The 22,475-nt window shown below is 41.0% G+C and overlaps 1 protein-coding gene across 2 annotated transcripts in view; it reads left to right on the top strand.

The window, feature by feature from the left end:
• The first annotated feature begins 1,718 nt into the window (after positions 1–1,718).
• PCSK1 (proprotein convertase subtilisin/kexin type 1) overlaps positions 1,719–22,475 on the top strand; it is a 42,477-nt gene continuing 21,720 nt past the window's right edge. Inside the window, exons 1-8 of one of the 2 annotated variants that reach the window (XM_034656533.1) lie at positions 1,719–2,109; positions 4,940–5,044; positions 8,270–8,380; positions 10,982–11,128; positions 12,438–12,514; positions 17,786–17,874; positions 20,750–20,922; positions 21,987–22,199. In XM_034656533.1, the coding sequence (XP_034512424.1) occupies positions 1,930–2,109; positions 4,940–5,044; positions 8,270–8,380; positions 10,982–11,128; positions 12,438–12,514; positions 17,786–17,874; positions 20,750–20,922; positions 21,987–22,199 (1,095 nt within the window). In that variant the 5' untranslated portion in view covers positions 1,719–1,929. The remainder of the gene's footprint in view (positions 2,110–4,939; positions 5,045–8,269; positions 8,381–10,981; positions 11,129–12,437; positions 12,515–17,785; positions 17,875–20,749; positions 20,923–21,986; positions 22,200–22,475) is intronic. The other variant, XM_002926423.4, reaches the window with a different exon arrangement.

Raw genomic sequence — 22,475 nt, 5'->3', positions numbered from 1 at the left:
CCTTCTTTCCATTCTTACCCTTTTTCTTCTTTCTCTATAATAGGCTGCGCCCCCCCGTGGTTGGAAGCTTTAAAAAAAAAAAAAGAGGGGAAGCAAGGAAGGAAGGAAAGAAAAAGAAGAAAGAAAAGAGAAGAAAAGAAAAACCTTTCACAGAGGCGCCTGGGTGGCACAGTGGTTAAGCGTCTGCCTTTGGCTCAGAGTGTGATCCTGGCGTTATAGGATCAAGCCCCACATCAGGCTCCTCTGCTATGAGCCTGCTTCTTCCTCTCCTACTCCCCCTGCTTGTGTTCCCTCTCTCGCTGGCTGTCTCTGTCGAATAAATAAATAAAATCTTTAGGAAAAAAAAACCTTTCACAGACAAGACTTTTAAGCCTCCGCAATTTCACTTTTGGGATGAGTCCAACACCTTCCTGGGAGCTCAACGCAAGTAGTCGCGATCAGGAACCTAACCACAGTTCCCCCCTACAGTTAATTTCCTATTTTTTTTTTTTCTGTTTTAAAGAGGGGAAAGACACAGGCCAAATGAGAAATAGCTTGGTGCTGGCTAGTTGCAAAAAGAGCAGTTTCTGAGACTCAAACGGAAGGGCAGCTCTGGCCACAGCCGCGTGTGGCGCTGTCCATTGTTTGGTGCTGAATACTACACACGGACTTTTCCAGACAGATTCCACCCCTCAGGATGGAGATAGGCTCAGTCAGCCAAGGTAGACTGAACCCATTTTCGAGGTCTGTGTGGGGGTGGGTGGGAGATGCGAGGGGGCATTTAGACTTTTGCTAATTCTCTTTCCATGAAAAAAAATTCTTCTACAGAGTGACATTGTGCATTTTATGGAAAAGTAATAGCACAGCTTCAGCTCAAAACTAAAGTGAGGAGATCTACTGAAGAAAAAAATGCAAAGTTCAGAGTTAATAAAACCTGCTCTTTCTCTCCCTGAGTTAACACAACAGTGTTTGGATCCCTAGACCCCCCTGTTGATGGTTAAAGAAAAAATTTTTCTTTTTAAAAAAATCATGTGATTAATCATTTTTCAGGTAAGCACAGTAAAGGGGGGGGTGATACTAGGCTTTGCAATATCTAGAATAGAATTTTAGATATTGTTTTACTAAATTGAGAAACTGAGGAGAGGATGAACTAAACTTGTTTTTTTTAAGGTTTCAATGCTAGTTTAAAATGCATTTTTAAAATTACTGCTTTAACAATGTTTTCCAGGCATGCTTATTTTCTTAGGCAATTTAGATCAGAATCTGGGCAATAGAAGCTTCCCTCCTCTCTGCTCTACCAGCCTCTGCCCGATTTCAGACTTAAGACCCCTGCTCTTCATAGCACGTGCTGATCTCCACAGGGCTATTATAACGATTCACCCCTTTCCTGTCCCCCCCATGAGATAATTAAGTAAGAAAATGTAAAGAAAATGGACAGGAGGGAGGCAAAGTGTACTGTAACTCCCAGCCTTTGGTTCTTGGTAGTAATATTCAAATAGGGACACTTCTCTTTGAGAAATGAAGATGTTTCTCATGGCTACAGAATTTACAGTCAGTGAGGGAGCAGACTTAACTGATACCAGCAAACGGTTCCTTCCTTTCCTTAATCCTTCCCTGCTTATTTTAGCCGCTTCTCCACCCCGCCGGGAATACCATCCAGATCTTAGTCCAGGTAGATCTGACGTCAAGAGATGGCTTTCGTCGATTTGACGTGTAAACACTCATTTCCATTCCGGCTTGGAAGGGCTGGGGCTCCACTCAGCCGGGAGACCAAAGAGCGCTCGCCACCGCCCAGCCTCTCCTCGCGCGCCTCCTATCTCAGCAGAGTCACCGGGAGCGAGAAGTGGTCCAGAGTCCTAGGGCGAAAAGGGCTAGTGTTCCTGGCTTTTCTCCTTTCTTGCTTCTTTCCCCCATCTCCTTCCGACTTGTGTGCAAGCGAGTGTGTGAGCCATGGAGAGAAGAGCCTGGACTCTGCAGCGTACTGCTTTCGCTCTCTTTTGCGCTTGGTGTGCACTGAACAGTGTAAAAGCGAAGAAGCAGTTTGTGAATGAATGGGCGGCAGAAATCCCCGGGGGACCGGAGGCAGCTTCGGCCATAGCGGAGGAGCTGGGCTATGACCTTTTGGGTCAGGTAAGAGTTTGCACTTTCCAGAAACTTTCTGGGGCCCACAGGGACTAGCGATACTGACGCGCGATCTCCCAAGTGGGAGCCCGAGGTTGCACTCTCCTGAGCCCAGTGGCAAAGAGCAGAAGCTTCTGCAGCTCTCGCCCCTGGCGCGCTTGGAGAAAGGAGGCTTGCATTATTTATTGTTTGGGCTGGAAGCAGCCAGGCAGAACGAAGCCGCTGCAGCTGGGTAAAGCTTATTCTTGCTGTCGTCCGCTTTGGCATTTAAATCCATTCCCGCGTGGTTTGGGAGAAAAAACCCTCCACGCTTGTACACTGAACTTCAGATACACGCAGGCTCTTACCAACCAAGCGCCCCCGGGAGAGGCAGTGCGCTCTGTCCCCTGGGACTCAGCTGGTCTCTGCGTCAGGAGCCGGCTGTTTCCCCCCCCCCTTTTTTTTTTCCCAATATGGCAGCATCAGATCTAAGTCCTGATGCGAGGGGTCAAACGGGCTCCGTGATGTCCGCCCCCAGCCTTTCGGGCACGCCCAGGGCATTGGAAGAGCGCCAGAGGCCGGGACTCGCGACCCAGAGGCTGGGGGCCCGCGGAGCGGCTTGGGAAGACGGCGGGAGAAGAGGTGGGTGAAAGACGCGGGACCAACTCCCCTGGCCTCTACCGGGAGGTGTGGGTCTTCACCGGGAACTTGCAAAGTCTCAGCTTCACAACTTTGCTGGGTCAGTCCCCCTGAAGGGTCAAGCTGCCAAAATGATTGTGGGGCAAGGTTTTCTTTCTTTCTTGTTCTTCAGCCAAATGCCTAATAGCTTCCCGGAGGGTTTCAGCTTGTGATAAAAACTTGCCTGTTCAAGGGAGAGCTGGTTTAATAGATAGCTGGGGGGAGGGTAAGGGCGCTAAAACATTACTAGAGTGACAGCTTAGGTGTGCGATTCCTGGGGGAACCCCAGGGCGGTGTGATTTCTAATCTAAGCTTTCTTTTTCCTTGGCTCAGAATCGAGCCCTCGCCCCTTGCCTTGGAACTGTGCCTCAAAGCGGGGGAGGAGGGAGTTGTAAAACATTTTGGCGCGTTTTTTCTGGAGGTGGTTGTAGAGATGCAGCTGAAGTCACGGATGAGTAATCGGCGTGGGCGTTGGCGATTCCATAGATCGAATCCGCTGGGGAATACGCCTCTCCTTGCTAGAGGCTTCATTCCCCAACTTTATGAGCCAAATTGTCTTTAAAATGCCCAGGAGAAAAGTCAATACGCAGATTCACTTCTCCGTGTCCCAGGAGCCGACCAAGACTTTTTGCTTTTGCCCAGATTTTGTTCTGTGCCAGGCTCCGTGTTAGGGGCTGAGGAATAATAGGAGGAAAAGAAACTTTCAAGGACTCAAGAATCCAGCGGAGACTGGTTTAGTAACAAATAATTGGAATTGCATGTACTTAGTGTAATAGAAGTTGCACCTGGAGTCTCAATATTTGTTCATTGAGGGATTGAAGAGGGACAGGAGTTGAGAACAGCCCAGTGGAGGAAACATTTGCAAAGGGTTTAGGAAGAAGAGTCAAGGTCGCCAGGAGAACATGGTGAGATTGTAGAAGGCACTTCAGGCATAGAAAATAGATTGTAAGGAACAAGGAAGATACAAAGAAAGCAGCATGGAAGAAAGTGCAGGGAACTGTTGGGATCTAAAGAGAGTGTGAGCAGTAAGTGGAATTGTATTGGTAGCTTCTGTGGACATCATGGAAATCTTGTGTGTCCTAGGGGGGAAACCTGGGGACTTAATCCTATATCCTTTGGGCAGCTAAACAGTACTGGTAACTGTGTGGAAAGAGATTGGGTAAGAGAGAAAAATATCCCCTTTTTCTTTTCTCACCTGTTAGACCCAGACATATTTCCAAACCCGGACCATTCATTATGGGAATTGCTTTCAAAATCACAAATTCCAAACCAAACAACAATAAATCAGTATTCTTAGTAGGATCTTCAAAGAAGGGATGGAATGTTCACAAGAAGCTATAAGAAAGTGTGTGTGTGTGCGTGTAAATCTATATTTACATATGATTTACATGTGTTATATTTTCTCTAGCCATTTCCAGCTAAAATGGCATTACTAACATTTTTAAAATAATAATTCTTTGTAAAAGATTGATAGTACTTTCTTGATTCTGTTTTATTTCTCTCCTTTGTTTATAGTAATTTAGCATCACTACCCTGAGCTCCTGAAGGCCTCAGGATAAAGATAGACTTAGAGAGGTGACCAGAAGCAAAATCCATTGATAGCAGAGGAAGAGCTAAGCAATGATGATCTTTTCTTAGGGTTACTTCTCCCTCTCCCCAGCTCCATGTATGGAAAACCTTGAACTAGTGGAAAGTCAAATGGTCTCTACTAGTAGCTTATAACAATTATCACTGTAGATTCAGTGGCTGTGTTTTGTAACAATGACAAATCATTTTAGCTGAATGTAACCCTGACTGTATAGAGTACCCAAAGGGTTTGCCAGCTTTCCACAAATTATTCTTCTCTGACTGGAAAAATTTGATAAAGTGGATTTTTTTAAAAAAGAAATGTCTACCTACAGAATATTGTCACACAGAAACAAATTTTCTTCCTCTGAAATTTGTGAAAAAGAGGTATCACTGGCCCCCAAGCATACAGTGAGCCCAAGTGATAATATTTTAAGCTCAACTTACTCAACACAGTGACAAGAGAGCGAAGGCTTCTATCAGTGTCTTCCTCAAAAAGAATAAAAATTGGCTCAATAAAAATTGCCTGTCTCTAAGTTACATGGGTTTCAATCTAGCCCATATATACTTATTTTGGATAAAGTGGATTTTTATTTTAATATTTTTTCTTTTATAGATTGGATCACTTGAAAATCATTACTTATTCAAACATAAAAACCATCCCCGAAGGTCTCGAAGGAGTGCCTTTCATATTACTAAGAGATTATCTGATGATGATCGTGTAAGTGTTATGCATTTGTCTTCAAACCAGTAACCTGACTTCTCTGCTTAATGATTTCCAACATGAGGAAAAAGCACTTTGCAAATATGATTATTTTTTTATGTGGTCACAATTATCTGTCTGTATTGTTTCTTGTTATTTCTATAGGGTTATAATTGCACATAATAATAACTGGATTGGATTGGATAGACTGAGTTAAATAAATTTTATATATAATATGTATAAAAATATATGTTTAAAATACTAGCTCACAAATCCAGCTGAAGAGTATGAAAATGAGTACTGAAAATTAAATTTCAGCTCTAATAAAAATATTTGCCGATACAATTAACAACGTTTTGTTATATGCCTACTATTTACTGAGCACTTTAATGTCCAATGTGAGGATGTCAAAGAAATTTAACATGTGAACGCTAATTTTAATACATTTCAGCAAAACTGAAAACACATTTTGCCATTTCTGTTTGGTTTGGTTATATGGGAAACTAGTGTTATTGAGCAAGTTTTAAATCCATGTCTTTATGAGCCAAATGTTTCCATAAGTATTGTATTGTTTCACTGAAAGCATTTGATCTCTTTTTATCCTGGTTTGTATACATATTCAGTGATTAGGCAAGAGCAGGAAAGGTCTAGAATGAATACAGGTAAATAGAGTGAGAACAATTTGAATGTATATCTAGTGTACCTATCGATTTTTGAAGTCTGTTTTCAAGATCAGCAAACATATCAATACAAATGGTGACTATATTGGGAGTACTGAAATTTGCATACACAATGTTGCCTTTTCTCAAGAATGTGACATACTGGTAGAAATTTTTCCGGGCTGGCCTGTTTTCTGTTATCATGATTTCTATTGCCTAGAACACTCCAGAAAATTATGGAAGCTTTTTGAGAGATAGAATACATCTTTCAACTTGCTAGAAAGAAAATATAAGTGACGGAAAGGTGATAAAACTATTGAAAGTACATGGAATTTATAAACCATGTGAAATAATTTGTTATTTATTTTATTTGTCCTGAAACTGATAGAATTTTAAAAGGAAGAATAAAAAGGCAAATTATCAGGGTAGGGAATGACTGGGTCTGGGTTACCAGCAACCACACCTAGGCAAAGAACACTACATCAGGACCATGGACAGCGAACCAGCGCTCCTATGCCTATCCCCAGCTTTTACTCGGGCTAATGGCTAGATGTGTGAGACCAAATCGAGACGAAATCAGAGGCCCGACATTACTTGAAAAGTTTCTTGTCCAGGGAAGTCTTCCTTTTGCCATCCCAAAGCAGATGACTCATTGTATGGACTGTGAAAGTAGGACAACTTCCAAAACTGGCTAGGCTTAGTCCTTAAGCAAAGCAAGAAAGAGATTTCCTTGTCTGCCTAAATGCATGCCTGACATTAATGCACAAGGAAGTCAAACTGACCTCCCTTCTCATCTTCACAGAAGAAGAGTGGAGCAATACCTGTTATTATTACTGCAAGTATCTCACTAAAGTGAACAAATGACCCAGTTGTATTCTTTAGATATTTCTTTAATAATTGATTTTGGAGCAAAAGTCTCAAGTGATAATGAAGAAAGGCTAAGAGTTTATTCTCCAACATACCTTCATGAAAAAAAGGAGTCCATATAATCTTATGAAAAATCATCCCCAGAATAACTTTATTTTAGAAAAAATCCTAGCACCCGTAGAAGCTAGCAGTGGAAAGCTGGATGAGATGATCTTTAATGCTCTTCCCAAATCAGAAAGATTATTTACATTAAGTACATGATACCTTAAAAGGAAGATATCACTAATTTCCTCTGTTGCATTTGGTCTGCTATTATAGAGTTTAATATGGGATTTGGAGTTAATGACATTAATCATAACACTGTTTCCAACAATTGAATGTTTATCTGATCAGATGGCAGAGTGCCTCTTCTTATATTCCATTTTTTAAAAATTGTTTTTGATTTTCATTTTATTGCTCTTTTTTTAATGGGGGATAATATTCTTTCAAAATAGCCTTCTGAAATGCAGCAATAGGCTGTCTTTACAAGTCTGTTAATGAAATCTCCAACTGTAAGTGACTCTATCAAAGATTAGTACTTGTTCCCTAGCAGCCAGCTTCCAAAGACCAACTCAGATGACAGGCAGTATATTCCAAGCATTGAGGTATTTTAAGCCAAAATAATTAAGCTTGAACATACAGGCTCTTTAAAAATAAATTATAGCGACTAATGTCTAGCTTTCAAGTCCCTCCCAATATTTATAATAGGTTTGCCATAGATTTTCTAATTCAAAATTCAGGACAGTCTTAGTGGATAGTTTTATCCTTTAGCAACAAATTATTTTTTAGTTTTTATTTTTGGATCTGACTCATGAGTATTCTCACGTTAACAACATCCCACCAGACACTGGACTATCATCATGTATACGACAGAGAGAATATGTTTCGGGTAGGAAACAGTCATGTTGCCCAGTGAAATAAGAGCATGGTATTATTTCATAATGAATATAACCACAAGGCAGTCCCTCACCCTCTCAGGGTCTCAAACATAATAGGATTATGCCATAAATGTGGGAAAGGTAATTTTTGTATTGTCAGATCTCTTTGCATAATACATGAGACTAAATTAATGGTAAGTGTGCATGGTCAGTAGTGCTCATTCATCACCTGGATCTGTTGCTCATATTAAATACTCTTAAGCAGGAGCTTAAAGCACAGGGGAGCCAGAGTTTCAGATTTGCAAAGACACAGCACCTTTCTTGTCCGGCATAACATTTGTAATTTCTACCTTTTGCGTGTAAAGAAAGAGAAATTAAGCTGTAAGAGCACCATAACAGCAGTCTCTGGAATCTCTTAGCTTGTTGACTCATTCCATGAAAATGGACAAATTTTCAGCTACAAAACCCTAAGACCACAATAAAAAAAAAATCAGTATTATGGTCCATTTGCTGATGAAAGCAGGCTGAATGTTTACTTCCACTGGAATCATAGTGTAAATAATTTGAGGGAATCATCACTTCACTGACTCCTTCTCCTCCCCCTAAAGGTACAGTTTACTGTAATAGAGGAAATGTTCATCTCCCTGGTGGGCAATCCCTTCTTCTCACTGGGCTGCCAGTTTGATCTGCAGTCAAACAAAAACTCTGATGGGGAGGGTACTGGAGCTAGTTAGAGGGAAGATGGTTACACAGAGATGACTATCTGACTGCTGGTTTTCTTGCTATAAAACTCCTTGTAGGTAATATGGGCTGAACAACAGTATGAAAAAGAGAGAAGTAAACGTTCAGTTTTAAGAGACTCAGCACTAAATCTCTTCAATGATCCAATGTGGAATCAGCAGTGGTACTTGGTAAGTATTTACAGAAGGACTGTATAGGACCTGGGCCATTTATTTTGTTACATCAGCAAAATAGATTTTTTTTAATGACAGACAATTCAGTAGAGGGGTATGTTACCTGGAGATTAGGGCTGATGGGAGCTTCCATGATCTGGATCTCCTGTTTTACCAGATGGAAGTGTCTGAAACACAATCTTTAGCTGCTATGAGAGGAAGGATTGTTACTTTCTTCTCTTAAACTTATCTGGAGCAAATGCAGAAGAATCAAGTCTTGCAAGTTAAGAGTTCCAAAACATTGGGGCGCCTGGGTGGCACAGCGGTTAAGCGTCTGCCTTCGGCTCAGGGCGTGATCCCGGCGTTATGGGATCAAGCCCCACATCAGGCTTCTCTGCTATGAGCCTGCTTCTTCCTCTCCCACTCCCCTTGCTTGTGTTCCCTCTCTCGCTGGCTGTCTCTATCTCTGTCGAATAAATAAATAATATCTTTAAAAAAAAAAAGAGTTCCAAAACATTAATCATGGCAAAAATCACATCGGTCAAAGATACCCTTGAGAACCTTTAAATCATCCAAAGGGTACCGTGAACATGATTCAGTATATACAGCCCTGAGTGGCAATTCTTACATGCTAAGAAGTGAGAATTTCTGAACCAAGCTAAAGGAAGAAACACAAGGAGAGACGAAATACATCTACATGCAGATGTCTAGACTTGCAAACTGTTTTACTTTAAAGATACCAAATCCTCATTGGTATGTGGGCGTTGAGTAGAGAAATTTTTTTTAAAGATTTTATTCATTCATTCATTCATTCATTCATTTAAAAGAGAGAGTACAAGACGGGAGGAGGGTCAGATTGAGAGGGAAGGGAGCCTGACATGGGGCCTAATGGCAGGACCCTGAGATCATGACCTGAGCTGAAGGGAGAGGCTTAACTGACTGAGCCACCCAGTTGTCCCTGAGTAGAGAAATTTTAGGTGCCCCTTCTTGCCTGCAGAGTGTTCTCCCTTCCATTTTAATATTAAGCCTCTATGTCAGTAATAGATATTGATAGAAGTGGTTTTTTGTTGAGAATACTATAAAAGCTAAGTTTTCATGACAACCATAAGCTAAGGCTTAGACATCTTTGTTGTACAAAGGATGGGAAAAGGGATCAATTACTCTTAACATTCTCTTAACCTAGGCAATACTTGTTCATTGCGGAAGAGACTCATTAACATTTGTGTATTGACTGCATGTCAAATACTATTCTAAGTGTTTGATATGAATGAACTCATTTAGTTCTCACATCATATTGTAGATATAATGATTATACCCATTTAGCAGATGAAGAGACAGAGACATGGGCAATAGTAACTTGCTAAAGTCATCTGATTATCAGCAGTAGGACCATAATTCATGGTTCCAGAGGTCATACTCTTAACCACCACACTGTGTGGCTGTTCTTGCGACTGACACAGAAGCCTTCTCTGGCTTTGGCCAAAAATCTATGTGTAGTTCCAATCTCCTGTGATTTAGCTTCATGTTGGCCTAGTAAGTTCTTTGAAGAGGTTTCCCCTACTGCAGTGCCTTGGTGGCTCAATCTGTTGAGCAACCAACTTTTGTTTTCAGCTCAGGTTAAGATCTTATGGGTTGTGGGATCAGCCCCATCTTGGGCTCTATGCCCAGTGGAGAGTCTGCTTGGAGATTTTCTCTCTCTGCTCCTCCCCCCCTCACTTGCATGTGCTCTCTCTAAAGTGAATGAAAACGTCTTAAAAAAAAAAAAAGTTTTTCCCAACTTCTTTCTGAGGAGAATCAGCCAGGGGGAAATTCATTCATTGACACTTTTGGCTGTTATTATTTATAAATTTCCTACTGTCCCTTTCACCAGAAACCTGGCACTTTTTTTAAAGCATCTCCCTCAAGTGCATCTCCCTCAAATGCTTAGAAATGTGCTCATCTCTTTATTCCCTTGCTGTCCAGCTCTTCTCACTTATAGTCCCATACACTGTAACTATCGGAAAATTTATCTGAAAAAGAAAACTCCAAATCACCTCGCATAGATACTTACTCTCTAAACCACTCATACTTGGAAAAAAAAAATACATCACTCATACTTGGAAACAGGCAGTTAAATTGCAAGTTCTGGTGAGACAGCAGCCTCCTGGGCATTCCAGGTTCTGCTCTTAGAAAAGTTATTAAAACATCCATGAATGACTATGAACCAGACAATATAAAGTAGGTTCAGTGTGGCAAGGGTGGCTCAGGATTTGGGGAGAGATGGAAACATGGGACACCAAATAAAACTTTGGTAGATAAAAAAGCTTAAGCATGTCATTATAAATGAATGAAACTTAGGGATAAACTTCGTCTCAGAAGCTATGTAGCTCAGTGAGAAGGGGCAAGGAGTGATTCATCCTTTCAAGTGATTTTCCACTGGAACAACTGGGAAAAGAACAGTCCTCTGATGATTCACTTGGCTCCACCATCAACTTCGTTTTTTATTTTCACCTAATTGCCTTCTTCTAAAACGTAGAGTAACCCTAGGAAAAAAAAGATGGGTCTCCAGACTTGAGCTTCAGTTCTCATTTTGCAGCAAGTAAATCATGATTTCACCAATTCTTTGTTTTTCTTTATCAGCAAGATACTAGGATGACTGCAGCCCTGCCCAAGCTGGATCTCCATGTGATACCTGTTTGGCAAAAAGGCATCACAGGCAAAGGAGTTGTTATCACAGTACTGGACGATGGCTTGGAGTGGAATCACACAGACATCTATGAAAATTATGTGAGTCTGGGCCCTCCCATGACTGCAACTTAGGGAGAAGTCAACACAGACACAGAGTTAAGGCTTTCCTTTTCTCAAGTGGAAGACTGCTCTGACATTGGCCCCGAGAATTATGGGCCAAGGTTTTGTTTTTTCCCTCACCCTCCTGCCAGCACATGTGAACTTTTTTTTGTATCAGTGGGCACTGAAAGCATTCAGTAGAGCCGAGGATTTTACAAAGGCTTGTGTGTTGAGGAAGGGGGGAGGCACCTATACCAACTAAATTATTAAAAGCCATTCAGACTCTACATCACTCAGTATTGGGGGCATTAAAGCCATCAAATCAAGAATAATGCCTGAGATCATTTTTGTAGTCTTCTTCCTCACATCCTTTATAGGTGTAATATCTCTGACATTGTGAAGTTATGTGAATGAGATTCCTTCCATGCACATTCAAAATGTACACCACATAGTGTAAAAATGGCAAGCTGAGAAAAGAAACGTTTATTATGAATGGAAAATAAGTAAATGAAAACTACTTAATTGTCTGTTAAGTACTACATGCTATCTTAGGCCTTTAGATCAGTGTTTCATCTTTAAGATTGTCCCTTGTCTTTCTCTCATCATTCCAAATTCCCCAGCTAGAGAGCAAAGGGAAAGGGAAGAAAAAGGAGAGATAAAAAGTTTAGTAGAAAGTAGGAGTTATTGAAAGATATGGAAAATGTAGAGAAGACGCCATAGTGGTAATAGAATTTCTATGTGGGAGGTGTTTAAATATAGCAATCTGTTTGGAAAAGGAGGTGCGACCTAGAAACTTGTCTTACATTTCAAGCACGCTCTCTTTAATTAAATTACGCTTATTTAGTGTAACTGGGAAGGCTGAAGATCACTGTGGACCTGAGCCCCATCCCACAGTCACCTATTTCCACCCATAATCGTAAGGGAGATGAGTGTCCAAGTATCGCCAACTAGCTCTAGAGATTAGTTAAGTCATTCAACCTCTCTGGGTCTCAGTTTTCTCACTTAAAAAATGAGGTAGTCAAACTAAGTAAACTCTGATTCCTTCTGGTCCTAATATCCTATGAGCTTCAGAGAGTTATATAGGTTTGGTAACATTCACTGAGAATTGGGTGCTTGCTCACTCTTCTGTGTACATCATTTATGCCTGGTTTATGGGTATAATAAATGATCAGCAACTGGGCCAGAAACTCTCAAATGCAGATTTCTGAGCTATTTGCCAGGATGGAGGGGGTAGAGGCAGAAGGCTTGGGAAGTGCTACCTTTTTTTTTTTTTAATGATGCTACAGGGTTATTTCTATTGTCTCTTTAGGATCCAGAGGCTAGTTATGATTTTAACGATAATGACCATGATCCATTTCCCCGTTATGATCCCACAAATGAGAACAAGTGAGTAAATGTGGATTTGGGGGGAATATGTACTTTAAAATGCTTTTATCTGATTTGAGAAAATTACACTATACATATGATCCACATTTCAGCTCTCAGAAAAGGTTTCATGCACACCATTCATACCATAGTATTTTGTTGCTTTTAAAACAGAAACCAATGCTTCTATTTTTATATTTCTTTTGGCTTACAGGACCATATTTCAATTAAAATTTCTTCTTATGTTATGAAATGCTCCCCTCGAATGGCACAGAATAGTCATAGCTTTAGAAAGAATGTTTGGGTCATAAAGAGTAAAATCTTCCAGCTCAACCCCAATTCCTCTATGAATCCCTTCCTATTAGCAACATATTTGATGTTAGTTGTGGAAATAAAAGTAGATGACAAAGATAATAAATCCTCATGACTTCTTTCGATGACCACAGCCATGCTCACCAGTTCCCTCAGAAAAGTATGGCCAGATACCAGACAAGAGAGATGTACTCTGAGGTCTGGCCCTCAAATCCAACACATTTTCTGGGGGCATTGGAAGACTCAGTAATCTCTCCCAGAGTTTCTTCAGGGTATTATAAAGCTAAAGGAAGAGAAAAAGAGTATCTTCTGACTCGTAAAATAATTCTCTCTAGCAACCACAATGTGATGAAGTAGGCCAAGAGGCAGAACTGACAAAGCAAGAGGCCAAATAAAGAGCCAGAGGCAAGAGACTTCTTAACCTTTTTTCCTAGCCACAAAGAAATTTCACCCTCTAGCCACATGACCTCAAGTGTCTATACCCATATGAGAAGTCTTTTGCATAACTCATAACTTCAAGAAGACTTCCATACTTTCTTCTTCATTTGCTCTACCCAGAAGAGACTTGCACCAAAATAGATCAAAGCCAAGGCAAAATTAGGGCTTATTGCTACAATTGGGATGGAAACATTCTACATAAAGGGGTTACATTTTCCATCCATATGGCTTTCTTTTTCTCAGACTATTACCCAACTTGGGTCAATCGAATTCTCTCCTGCTTGCTCTCTTTCTCCCTCTTTCCCTCTTCTTTTCTTTCATATTCTCACTCAGAATTCCCAGGTGACTGGTGCAGTAATGTTCACCTAAAGTTCTTTCTTTGGATGGTTCCCCCCTCCAGAAGGAAAAACACCAGGAAGAGAGCTGAGGCTCATGCACTTAGCTTCAACTTCTGGGTGTATATTTCCTCACTGGGGAGAAAGGGAGGCTTGAGGAGGGTTCCAAGATGCTGCTTCTTTCAGTACCATTTACTTCTAGGGTTTATTTCTTAAAGGGGTTAACTACAAACAATGCCTAGAAGTTAGAATATTCCAGTACTAGTACAATGGGAACCACCAGGGGGTACCTTGGAGGAAAGCAGGATATCTCAGGAACTTATGGCAGGAGCCCCAGACAAATTTTCAGCCACAGTTCTAAGTCAGAGCAGTGCAGGGCCAGGAGGAACATGTGATCTTTTGGAGCGTGACCTTGTTGTCCTGGCTGGTAGTCCTGGCTTCACCAACTATCAGTATAGAAGGAGACCTTGAGGAAATCACTTACCTCTCTCTGCCTCTATTTTTCATTTTGTCTCCTAAAATGGGTGATGAGGCATTTGCTCTTTACTCTCCTGAACGGAACTTCCTAAGGAAATGGGCAATAAGTTCTTGGAAGAAAGGGGCACTTTATTCTAAGAAGTTAGAACAAAGTAAAAATGGCAACTCTCATTCTACGCCCTTGGTCAAGACCAAAAGAGAAATCTGCTCTCAGCCAAGTGGGTGCAGCTGAAGAGACTTATAGCTGGAGGTGGCAGCCTTCTTCCCAGGCAGTGTCCTCTAGGTCTGGTCCAAGGATCCAGTGTGGATGATAAATTATGTGGTGGCTGCATGATAGCTGAATAGTTGGTAAAATGATATTCTCTAGAGCTTCTCTACTCATGAGAAGGAGGGACTCTGATTTCCCTTTTTATTCCCCCCCAAAGGGGGAGTCTTATATGCAGTATTCATAATACTGGATAGCCAATTCAATAGCCACATTTTCCCCAATTCACAGAGCTCCAAAGCTTTCAAAGAAGTAGCCCATATAATGGTACTTCTTTTGTGGCTGAAAACCCTGAGTTTCCAGAGCACAGCCTGCCGTGGACCTCCCACATAGCATAGAGTTAGTGTGACACAGCCAAACAGCTATGAATACGGGCTTTGTCGCTCGGTTTAGGTTAAAGTATTAGCTCTGCCACTTAATAGCTGGGTGACCTCGTACAAATTATTTAACTGCTTTTGTGCCTCAGTTTTATCATCTATTTAAAAGGGATAATAACAGTAGCTACTTTGTTGGGTTGTTATGGGGATAAAATGAGTTTACATATGTAATTGGCTTGTATAGTGGTCTGGTACATAGAAAAAGTTGTGTTTGCTATGATGTTGATGAAGCCTTCTCATTTAGCAACTAAGATAGACCTCCTTCCAGTAAGAAGCCAACATGACAAGAATAATATCATCTGAGAGGAGTAGAGACAGAGACAAGTCAATTTTCTGAGCCAATTCAGAATCTGCTCTTTGAAAATTATACAATAAGTAACTACCTCTCAGGGTCCTCTTGACTATCAACCCAAAAGGTAGCATCCCTATCATTTATCAAAAGGTATAATGAAAAATAGAGTTGCCCTTCGAGCATGTCGTCAGAAATAAATCTCTTAGGTTTAGAAAATGAATGACTCCATTTCGTCTTGGACTTTATAGCAGTTAGAGACCTATTATCTCCCAATTCCAAGGGCATTATCTCTCCAAACTATCTGTGTTGCTGCTGTTCTATATTACTATGGAAATGAGATTAATAGAAGCTGCATTTGAATTCTCCTCTGCAAATCAAAAGAGGAATCACTAAATAATAAAATCTCAAAAGTGCAGGTAACTCTTACTATTAAGCTGGCATGAATCTATATTCAGAATTTCAATACCAATTACAGATTATTTTTCTGGTTAAATAACATGTGTGACAAGGGTATTTTAACTAGGATAATAGTAGTCTTTAAACTATCTCGTGGAATAATTTTTTAAAAATCAATTTGTTTAAATGCCAGTTACTACCACTGTTCTAAGATAATAAAGGGTTCTTTTATCTCAGAGCCTAATTTAAAGAAAGAAAAAAAGCTACAGGTCTAAAGAATGACATAGTACCACTTTGATAAAGCCTTCCATTTTTCTCAAGGTGTGGAGGTGGGAAGTGAGGGTAAGAGGAGGGAAAAATATCAATCCTTTTTTTTTTTTTTTTACCATGATCCTACTGCACTTTTCAAGAAAATAATTTTCAGTATGTAAGGAGAGATAAATCATAGGTGCTGTCCCATTGCACCATTCTTAGGACAGAGGTGCTGTGCTGGGGATTTCTGCCAACAGTTTGATTCTATTGGCTCAGGCTGGAGATTCTGCTAACCTGGCCCTATCTCCCGTAAATGGAAAATCAGGTGGTGGGACTTCTAGGAACATACTTTCCAGAAGGTGACAACTCAGTTTCTCCTTCTATAAAAGCAAAGAGAGTTAATCCGTCAAAGAGGCGTGAGATTCCTTCTAGGTGTTCAATGTGCACACAATTCTCAGAGAACGGGTGTGTTGGTCAGGGCAGCTTCAGTTGCAAGTGAGAGAATCCTAATTCAAAGATGAAGTAAAATGGGGATTAAAAAAAAAAATCACCCAAGGGATGGTCTAGCTTCACACGTTCCAAGATTCAGGAGCTCAAATAATATGCTACTAGGACCCCAATCACTATCTCCATCTTTTAGCTGCTTGCCTCCAATTAGCTTCATTCTCAAAAAATCAATCAATCAATCAATCAATCAATTGATCAATCTTGCCTGGCAGCAAGATCCACATGGCTCACATGGAACTTAAAGCTGTAGATTCTAGAGAAAGAATAGAATTCTCTTCCACAGAATATGCGACAACCCTTGAAAGCTGTCTGGGAACAAGAGGAGGCTCATGATAGAATCACAAGAATAAGGGAAAGCTACTTCCCTAAAGGAGAAAATGCTAGGAGAAGGAAAAAAAAAAAAAAGCAGCAGCAGATGTCTGCTGCATTAGGAAAGACCTTGAATTAAAGATAATATTAGGATTCCTCTCCAGTATTAATGTGAAAAAACAGAAACATCATCTAGTAAAAGGAGACCAAGAAATCATCTTTGGTACTTTAGGACAAAAAAAAAAAAAGAGAAGTGAAACAGAATTATTTTGGATAGTCAATTTAGAATTTGTATATTCCCTGCTGGGCTAAATTAATACATGTCTAGTGTAGTAATGTCTGAAACTAGGTGCCTGACAGTGTTGCTCAAAGCTAAGTCTTCCTGTCTTTCCTATGTCAGCTCCTCCAAAGCACCAACAGCCTCTACACTACTCCCAGGTGCTTCCACAATGGAATGAATCAATTCACATTAGTTGTGTTGACTTATTGACTCTCCCAAGGTCGGGGGTGGTGGGAAAAGATATCAGTTCTCAGATATTCAGAACTGATGCTTTAATGGTAGACTCAGCTCTGTTTTAGAGATGGACTTTTCCCTACAGATACTCTGAAATCATCAATTACCCTCTTTGTCTGATGAGAAAACCAGTCTTGTTCAGGCTTCTGGCCCTGATCAGAGTTGCAAGATGACCCTGGTTTCCCAAATAGCCAGTAGAGTCCTGTTAAAATCTCAAACTCCCCTTGGTACCAGAAAACCCTCAGTTGCTTTAGTTTGGTGGAGGATGGTTAGAGGAGGGGAAGAGGGCTTGAGAGGAGAATTCTGTTCTATTTATCTTAGACTCGGCGAGGTCCAGTCTATTTACCAGACTAGGACTGGTCCAGGATAACCTACTCCAAGGAAGTCACCAAACAGGGAGTGAGGAGAAACCTCACCAAAATGTATGGCGCAGAAGCCACTTCTTTGAAATGGCTTCCAAAAGTGTCAGAGGTGCTCATGACAGTATCCATAGGTAACACTTCCCAAGCTCTTACATTATAGGAGCCACCATTCTAAGTGCTCTATGTGCAGCATCTCATGTGTTGCCACGAAACTTGAGAGGACAAATAACTTACCCAAGGTCACATCACTAGGGAGTGCCAGAGGCTGGAATGTGAATCACATACTTTGGCTCCAGTAACTACATCATCTGATACCTACACTTCATCTAAGACTGATGGGCAGGAAACTGGCAACAAGGCTAACAAAAAGTTAGTATGGCCATGTACCACGGATTCATGTGCAAATGACACTTTGCCCTCATTTATGTTTTATAACTCCTATTTTTAAATCTTCAGACATGGGACCAGATGTGCAGGAGAAATTGCCATGCAAGCAAATAATCACAAGTGTGGGGTCGGAGTTGCATACAATTCCAAAGTTGGAGGTAAAGCAGAGGGTTGGTCCTGGACTTTTGCGCTTCAGTTTGACTCTCGCATCACCTGGTGTAAATGAGGGGGGAAGGGGGCTTTCAACAACCAGTGGAAGAAATGAATTCCACCTAAAATATGCTGCAGGATTTAAGTGTTATTTGCAGATAAATCAATGGATCTGGATTCCTAAAAAATGATAGCCGAATATGGCCTACACATCTTTGTGGGGAGAAAAATAGAAATGTTGAAAAGCTTTTGAGCCAAATCTGATTTTCTCTGTGTGCTAATTTACAAGGGTTCATTATTGAGTACTTGCTAAGGGAACAGAAGGATGAGGTAAATTTAGGCAAACACTTTCCTTGCCTCTCAATTCTGTCGTTCTTCATTTCATAGCAAGTAACTGTCTTAAGAAAATAAAAGAATACATATTGGTTACATGAAGAAGCCAAAGGTTATCTTCGACAGCATGGATTTAGAATCTAGCTGTTTCAGTGAGTGTCTTTGTGGGGAAGCATGGTTAAGTTCCATCCGGGCAATTTAATAGAGGAACTATTTACAAAACTTAAGGGAAATTATCACCATATTGTACACCTGAAACTAATATAACACTGTATGTTAACTAACTGGAATTAAAATTAAAAAGAAAAAAAAAGTAAAGGGAAACCAACAAGGGCTAACAAATGAAAACAGATGTTATCACCTTTAGGCCTAAAGGAGCAAGGGGAAGAAGAGATCAACAGCAACTGGAGAAAGTTGGGGCCATAGAGAGAACCACTGGACAGGAGCTGTGGCCCTGGGTAAAACAACAGGGCTTCTTCTAGGCAAGGAGGATCCCGGGGAGTGAGTACCTCACTCTCCTCTCTTCCTCCACTGTCCTGGTGCGGAGAACCCATTGATGCAGTCCACGTTCTTGTGAGGACGGGTAGACAGTGGACCAGCAAGGGCTCACAGAGAATATAATCATTGTCTTTCCTCTTTTCACTATTCCTACCTTGGGTTTTCAGTTATGCTTTGAATTTAGTTTGTTTTCCAAGCTACAACAAAAAAGATCAACTGTAGAATGTGCCAATGACAGTAAAGTTCCTTTAAACTCTGCAAAAGGATACCTTGAGTTTGATTATGACTTCCTTTTAAGAAATCCAATAAATACCCATCATGGTACATATGATGAATCTCTCCCTAATACATCACACTATCACATGTTGTGTCATTTCCTGATCCCTCTGATAATAGCATTGTCAAAATGCTGTGTGTTTCCCCCCCTTTTTTTAAGTGCTATGCTAATTTTTTTTTAAAATGAAGGCAGAAGCACAAATCAGGCAATCACCTAGAGAAATACTTCACTTTTTAAGTCACGATGAACTATCTAGCTATAGTTTGTGAGAGAATCTTCTGATCCCTTCATTTATAGAGAAGTAATCAGAAGCAAGATTCTCAAGGTAACAGCTAGTTTGTGGCAATGCAAAACTGAAACATAAGACTTCTAATTCCAAGCCTCCTGAGATTTTTTCCCCATCATTCCCCATTGATGGTCTAGCCCCAAGTGCATTTTTTTAATAACACTTCACTTATTAGGCACCACTGACTCTACAACACATTACAGGTTATACTCTAAGCTAACAGGTTGGATTTGGGTGCCAAATTTCAGGGATTCAAGTCCCAGCTCCCCAGTTTCAAGTTGTGTGGTCCTGAGCAAGTCATTGTCCCTCTCTGGACTTATGGTCCACCCGTAAACGGGGAAAATTATGGCATCTGCCTCAAATTGTTGTCCTAAAGATAGAGGAACCCATATGATAAAGGCCTTAGCAAGGGAGCTGCATACAGTATATCCTCAGTGCACATAAGCTGCTACCTTTACTATTTTAAAATTAAAGAAACTGAGGCACAAGAAGTTAAGTGGCTTGCCCAAGATCACACAGCTAGCAAGCAGAGCTGGGATTTTTTCTTTTTCCCGAAATAAATTTTTAACCAATTTTGTTTTAGTCAATATGACTTTCACTAATTGTGTTAATTATATGTTCTTTTACCTGTGCTCTATAGTAAATAATAGCGCACAAATGTAAGGCTGGGCACTCCGCTACGTGATCTGCCTGAAGCCAGGAGCAACCAGGTAGCTGCCCGTATCTGTCTAAATTACTTTTGCCTTCCTGGCTCTTGAATACATGAGTCTGATGACGGGCGACAGCCTGTTAGAAAGTACAAAGAGCGACCACATCTGCCTTCTCCTAATGAAAAATGATTCCCCCTCAGGAGCAAAATCCATGGCAGTGATTTCCTCCTTGAGATTATTTAGAAGAAAAGGAAACATGTTCCTTGAAAATGTTTCTCAGCAAACACATAAAAGAATGGCCTCTGGGTTATTTTTAATCAGTGTTTAGAAACGAGTTCCTTCCCTACTTGTTAGTTTCCTACTGTGGGTAGGTCTTTTCAAGCTACACAGTGTCCCATACAGAATCCTTCATATGGCACAGGCTGGGCAACGGTCTATCCATGGTATAGTCATTAACAGACAGGTCAAAGGAGGGCTGTTTGATGCCTCTTTCCGAAAGCTGTCCTGTCATTTTCAGGTTATTGGGGTAGCGAAGGGAGGGGAGACATTTTGTAATCAGTAACAATCATAGTCACTGCTTAGTGCATATAGTTGTCTCCAAAGGGCAGATATGGAAGCTTATGGAGACAGTGACTTGTATCTTCCTTCTGTGCTCATAGCAGCCTGGTTCATGGGCACTTGAGACATCCAGCGGTTACCCTGTTTTTAACTTTTTTGAGAGTCTTCTATAAAATGAATATTAAAAAAATAAAAATAAAATGAATATTAAGAGCATCGCACCATTCTACACGTACACGCTGACATCCACTTATGTATTTTTTGTTTGATTGACTGTTCAGGCATAAGAATGCTGGATGGCATTGTGACTGACGCTATTGAAGCCAGTTCAATTGGATTCAATCCCGGACATGTGGACATTTACAGTGCCAGCTGGGGCCCTAATGATGATGGGAAAACCGTGGAGGGGCCTGGCCGACTGGCCCAGAAGGCTTTTGAATATGGTGTCAAGCAGGTAAGATGCTTAACACAGACCCAACTGAAATGAAACCTGGCCACTTGGATATGAAGGAAAGGGAAGAACACTTAGCTTATATGGAAAGAAATGGCTTTGAATTTCCTGTCGTTGCTTACAATTTGAAAGCATTCTTCAGAGGGGTGGAAGTTAAGGGTTAAGAGAGTTTCCCGATTTGGGTCTGACATTCAACAGAGATTCTTTACTCTTAGAATATTTACTTTAAAAATACTCTGGAAATAAAATTTTTAAAAATTAACAAATAAACGAAAGTAAATCAGACAAAAAAAATAAATAAATAAAAAATAAGAAATACTCTGGATATGTCCTTTCTCATTTTCCTGCTGCTTTTGGATTTTGACGGTAGGGAAACTACTACCCAGACTTCTTTCAAATCTCTGGAAGCGCACCCTTAAATATAGCTATGTGCTACCTCCCATTTTGTATGTGCCTGGTGTGGACTTGTGCCTTGAGGGTGTTGCTCTGTTTCCTGCATTCTCACCAGGATTCTAAGGCCTCGTTCTGCACAGGATCAAACAAAAGTAGAAACTTTGCAGAGCACAGACTGAGAAGTCATAGAAAGGGTAGCCTTGACGAGTTGCATTCAATTGAAGAGTCCCTTTTAATGCAGCTGCAAAACAGATCTGAATAATGTCTGATTTTGTCATTCTATCAGTCAGCCAGAAGATGCAAGCAGAAAGAAAGAGAGGAAGTTCAAAGATTCAAACACGGTGACATAAGCCAAGGGAAGAGTGCAAAAATATGAGCGAGTGCTAAAGGCCAGAGTGTGAGTCTGCACACTAAGGAAAAGAAAAAAAGCACTCACTCAGACCCATGCCAGAGAGGGCCCAGAGGAAGGAAGACTGGCCGAGTCACAGCCCAGGGGCTTCTCATATGCAGTCTCATGAGGCTTCCCACAGGGAGGCTGGAGGACCTGGAGTTGAAACTGACTCCTTCTAACTTATCTCTGAGAACCTCATGCATGAATTTGTGGGGAATTTCACCGGGGTGTGACAGTGATACCAAAAGATGACAGATGTGATATAGTCTGGCTTTTCCTTTAGGGGAGACAAGGAAAGGGCTCCATCTTCGTGTGGGCTTCTGGGAACGGGGGACGTCAGGGCGATAACTGTGACTGCGACGGCTACACGGACAGCATCTACACCATCTCCATCAGCAGCGCCTCACAGCAAGGCTTGTCCCCCTGGTATGCTGAGAAGTGCTCCTCCACCCTGGCCACCTCGTACAGCAGCGGGGATTACACCGACCAGCGAATCGTACGTTGCTTTTGTCTGACTCCTCTGCTTACATAGGAGAGCGTGGCTTCCGTTCAACAAGATCCTTTGGTCAGTACCCTTAGTAAAATTGGAAAGACTCGCGCTGTACTCACCTTAAAGGTGGGCACATATTGGGAAGTTTTCTCTCTCAAGGAAAATGACGCCTCTTCCTAGATGATGTTGCCTGTCATTTTTAAACTCAGCCCTGAGAAGCCACTAAGCTGTCATTACATACAGCCAAGAATCCAAATGTCTGTTCTGCTTGTGTGACGCCTC

The sequence above is a fragment of the Ailuropoda melanoleuca genome, chromosome 3, assembly GCF_002007445.2.
Source record: "Ailuropoda melanoleuca isolate Jingjing chromosome 3, ASM200744v2, whole genome shotgun sequence".
Lineage (NCBI taxonomy): Eukaryota > Metazoa > Chordata > Mammalia > Carnivora > Ursidae > Ailuropoda > Ailuropoda melanoleuca.
The sequence above is the reverse complement of the archived record's forward strand: the minus strand, read 5'-3'. Positions and strand labels throughout refer to the sequence as shown.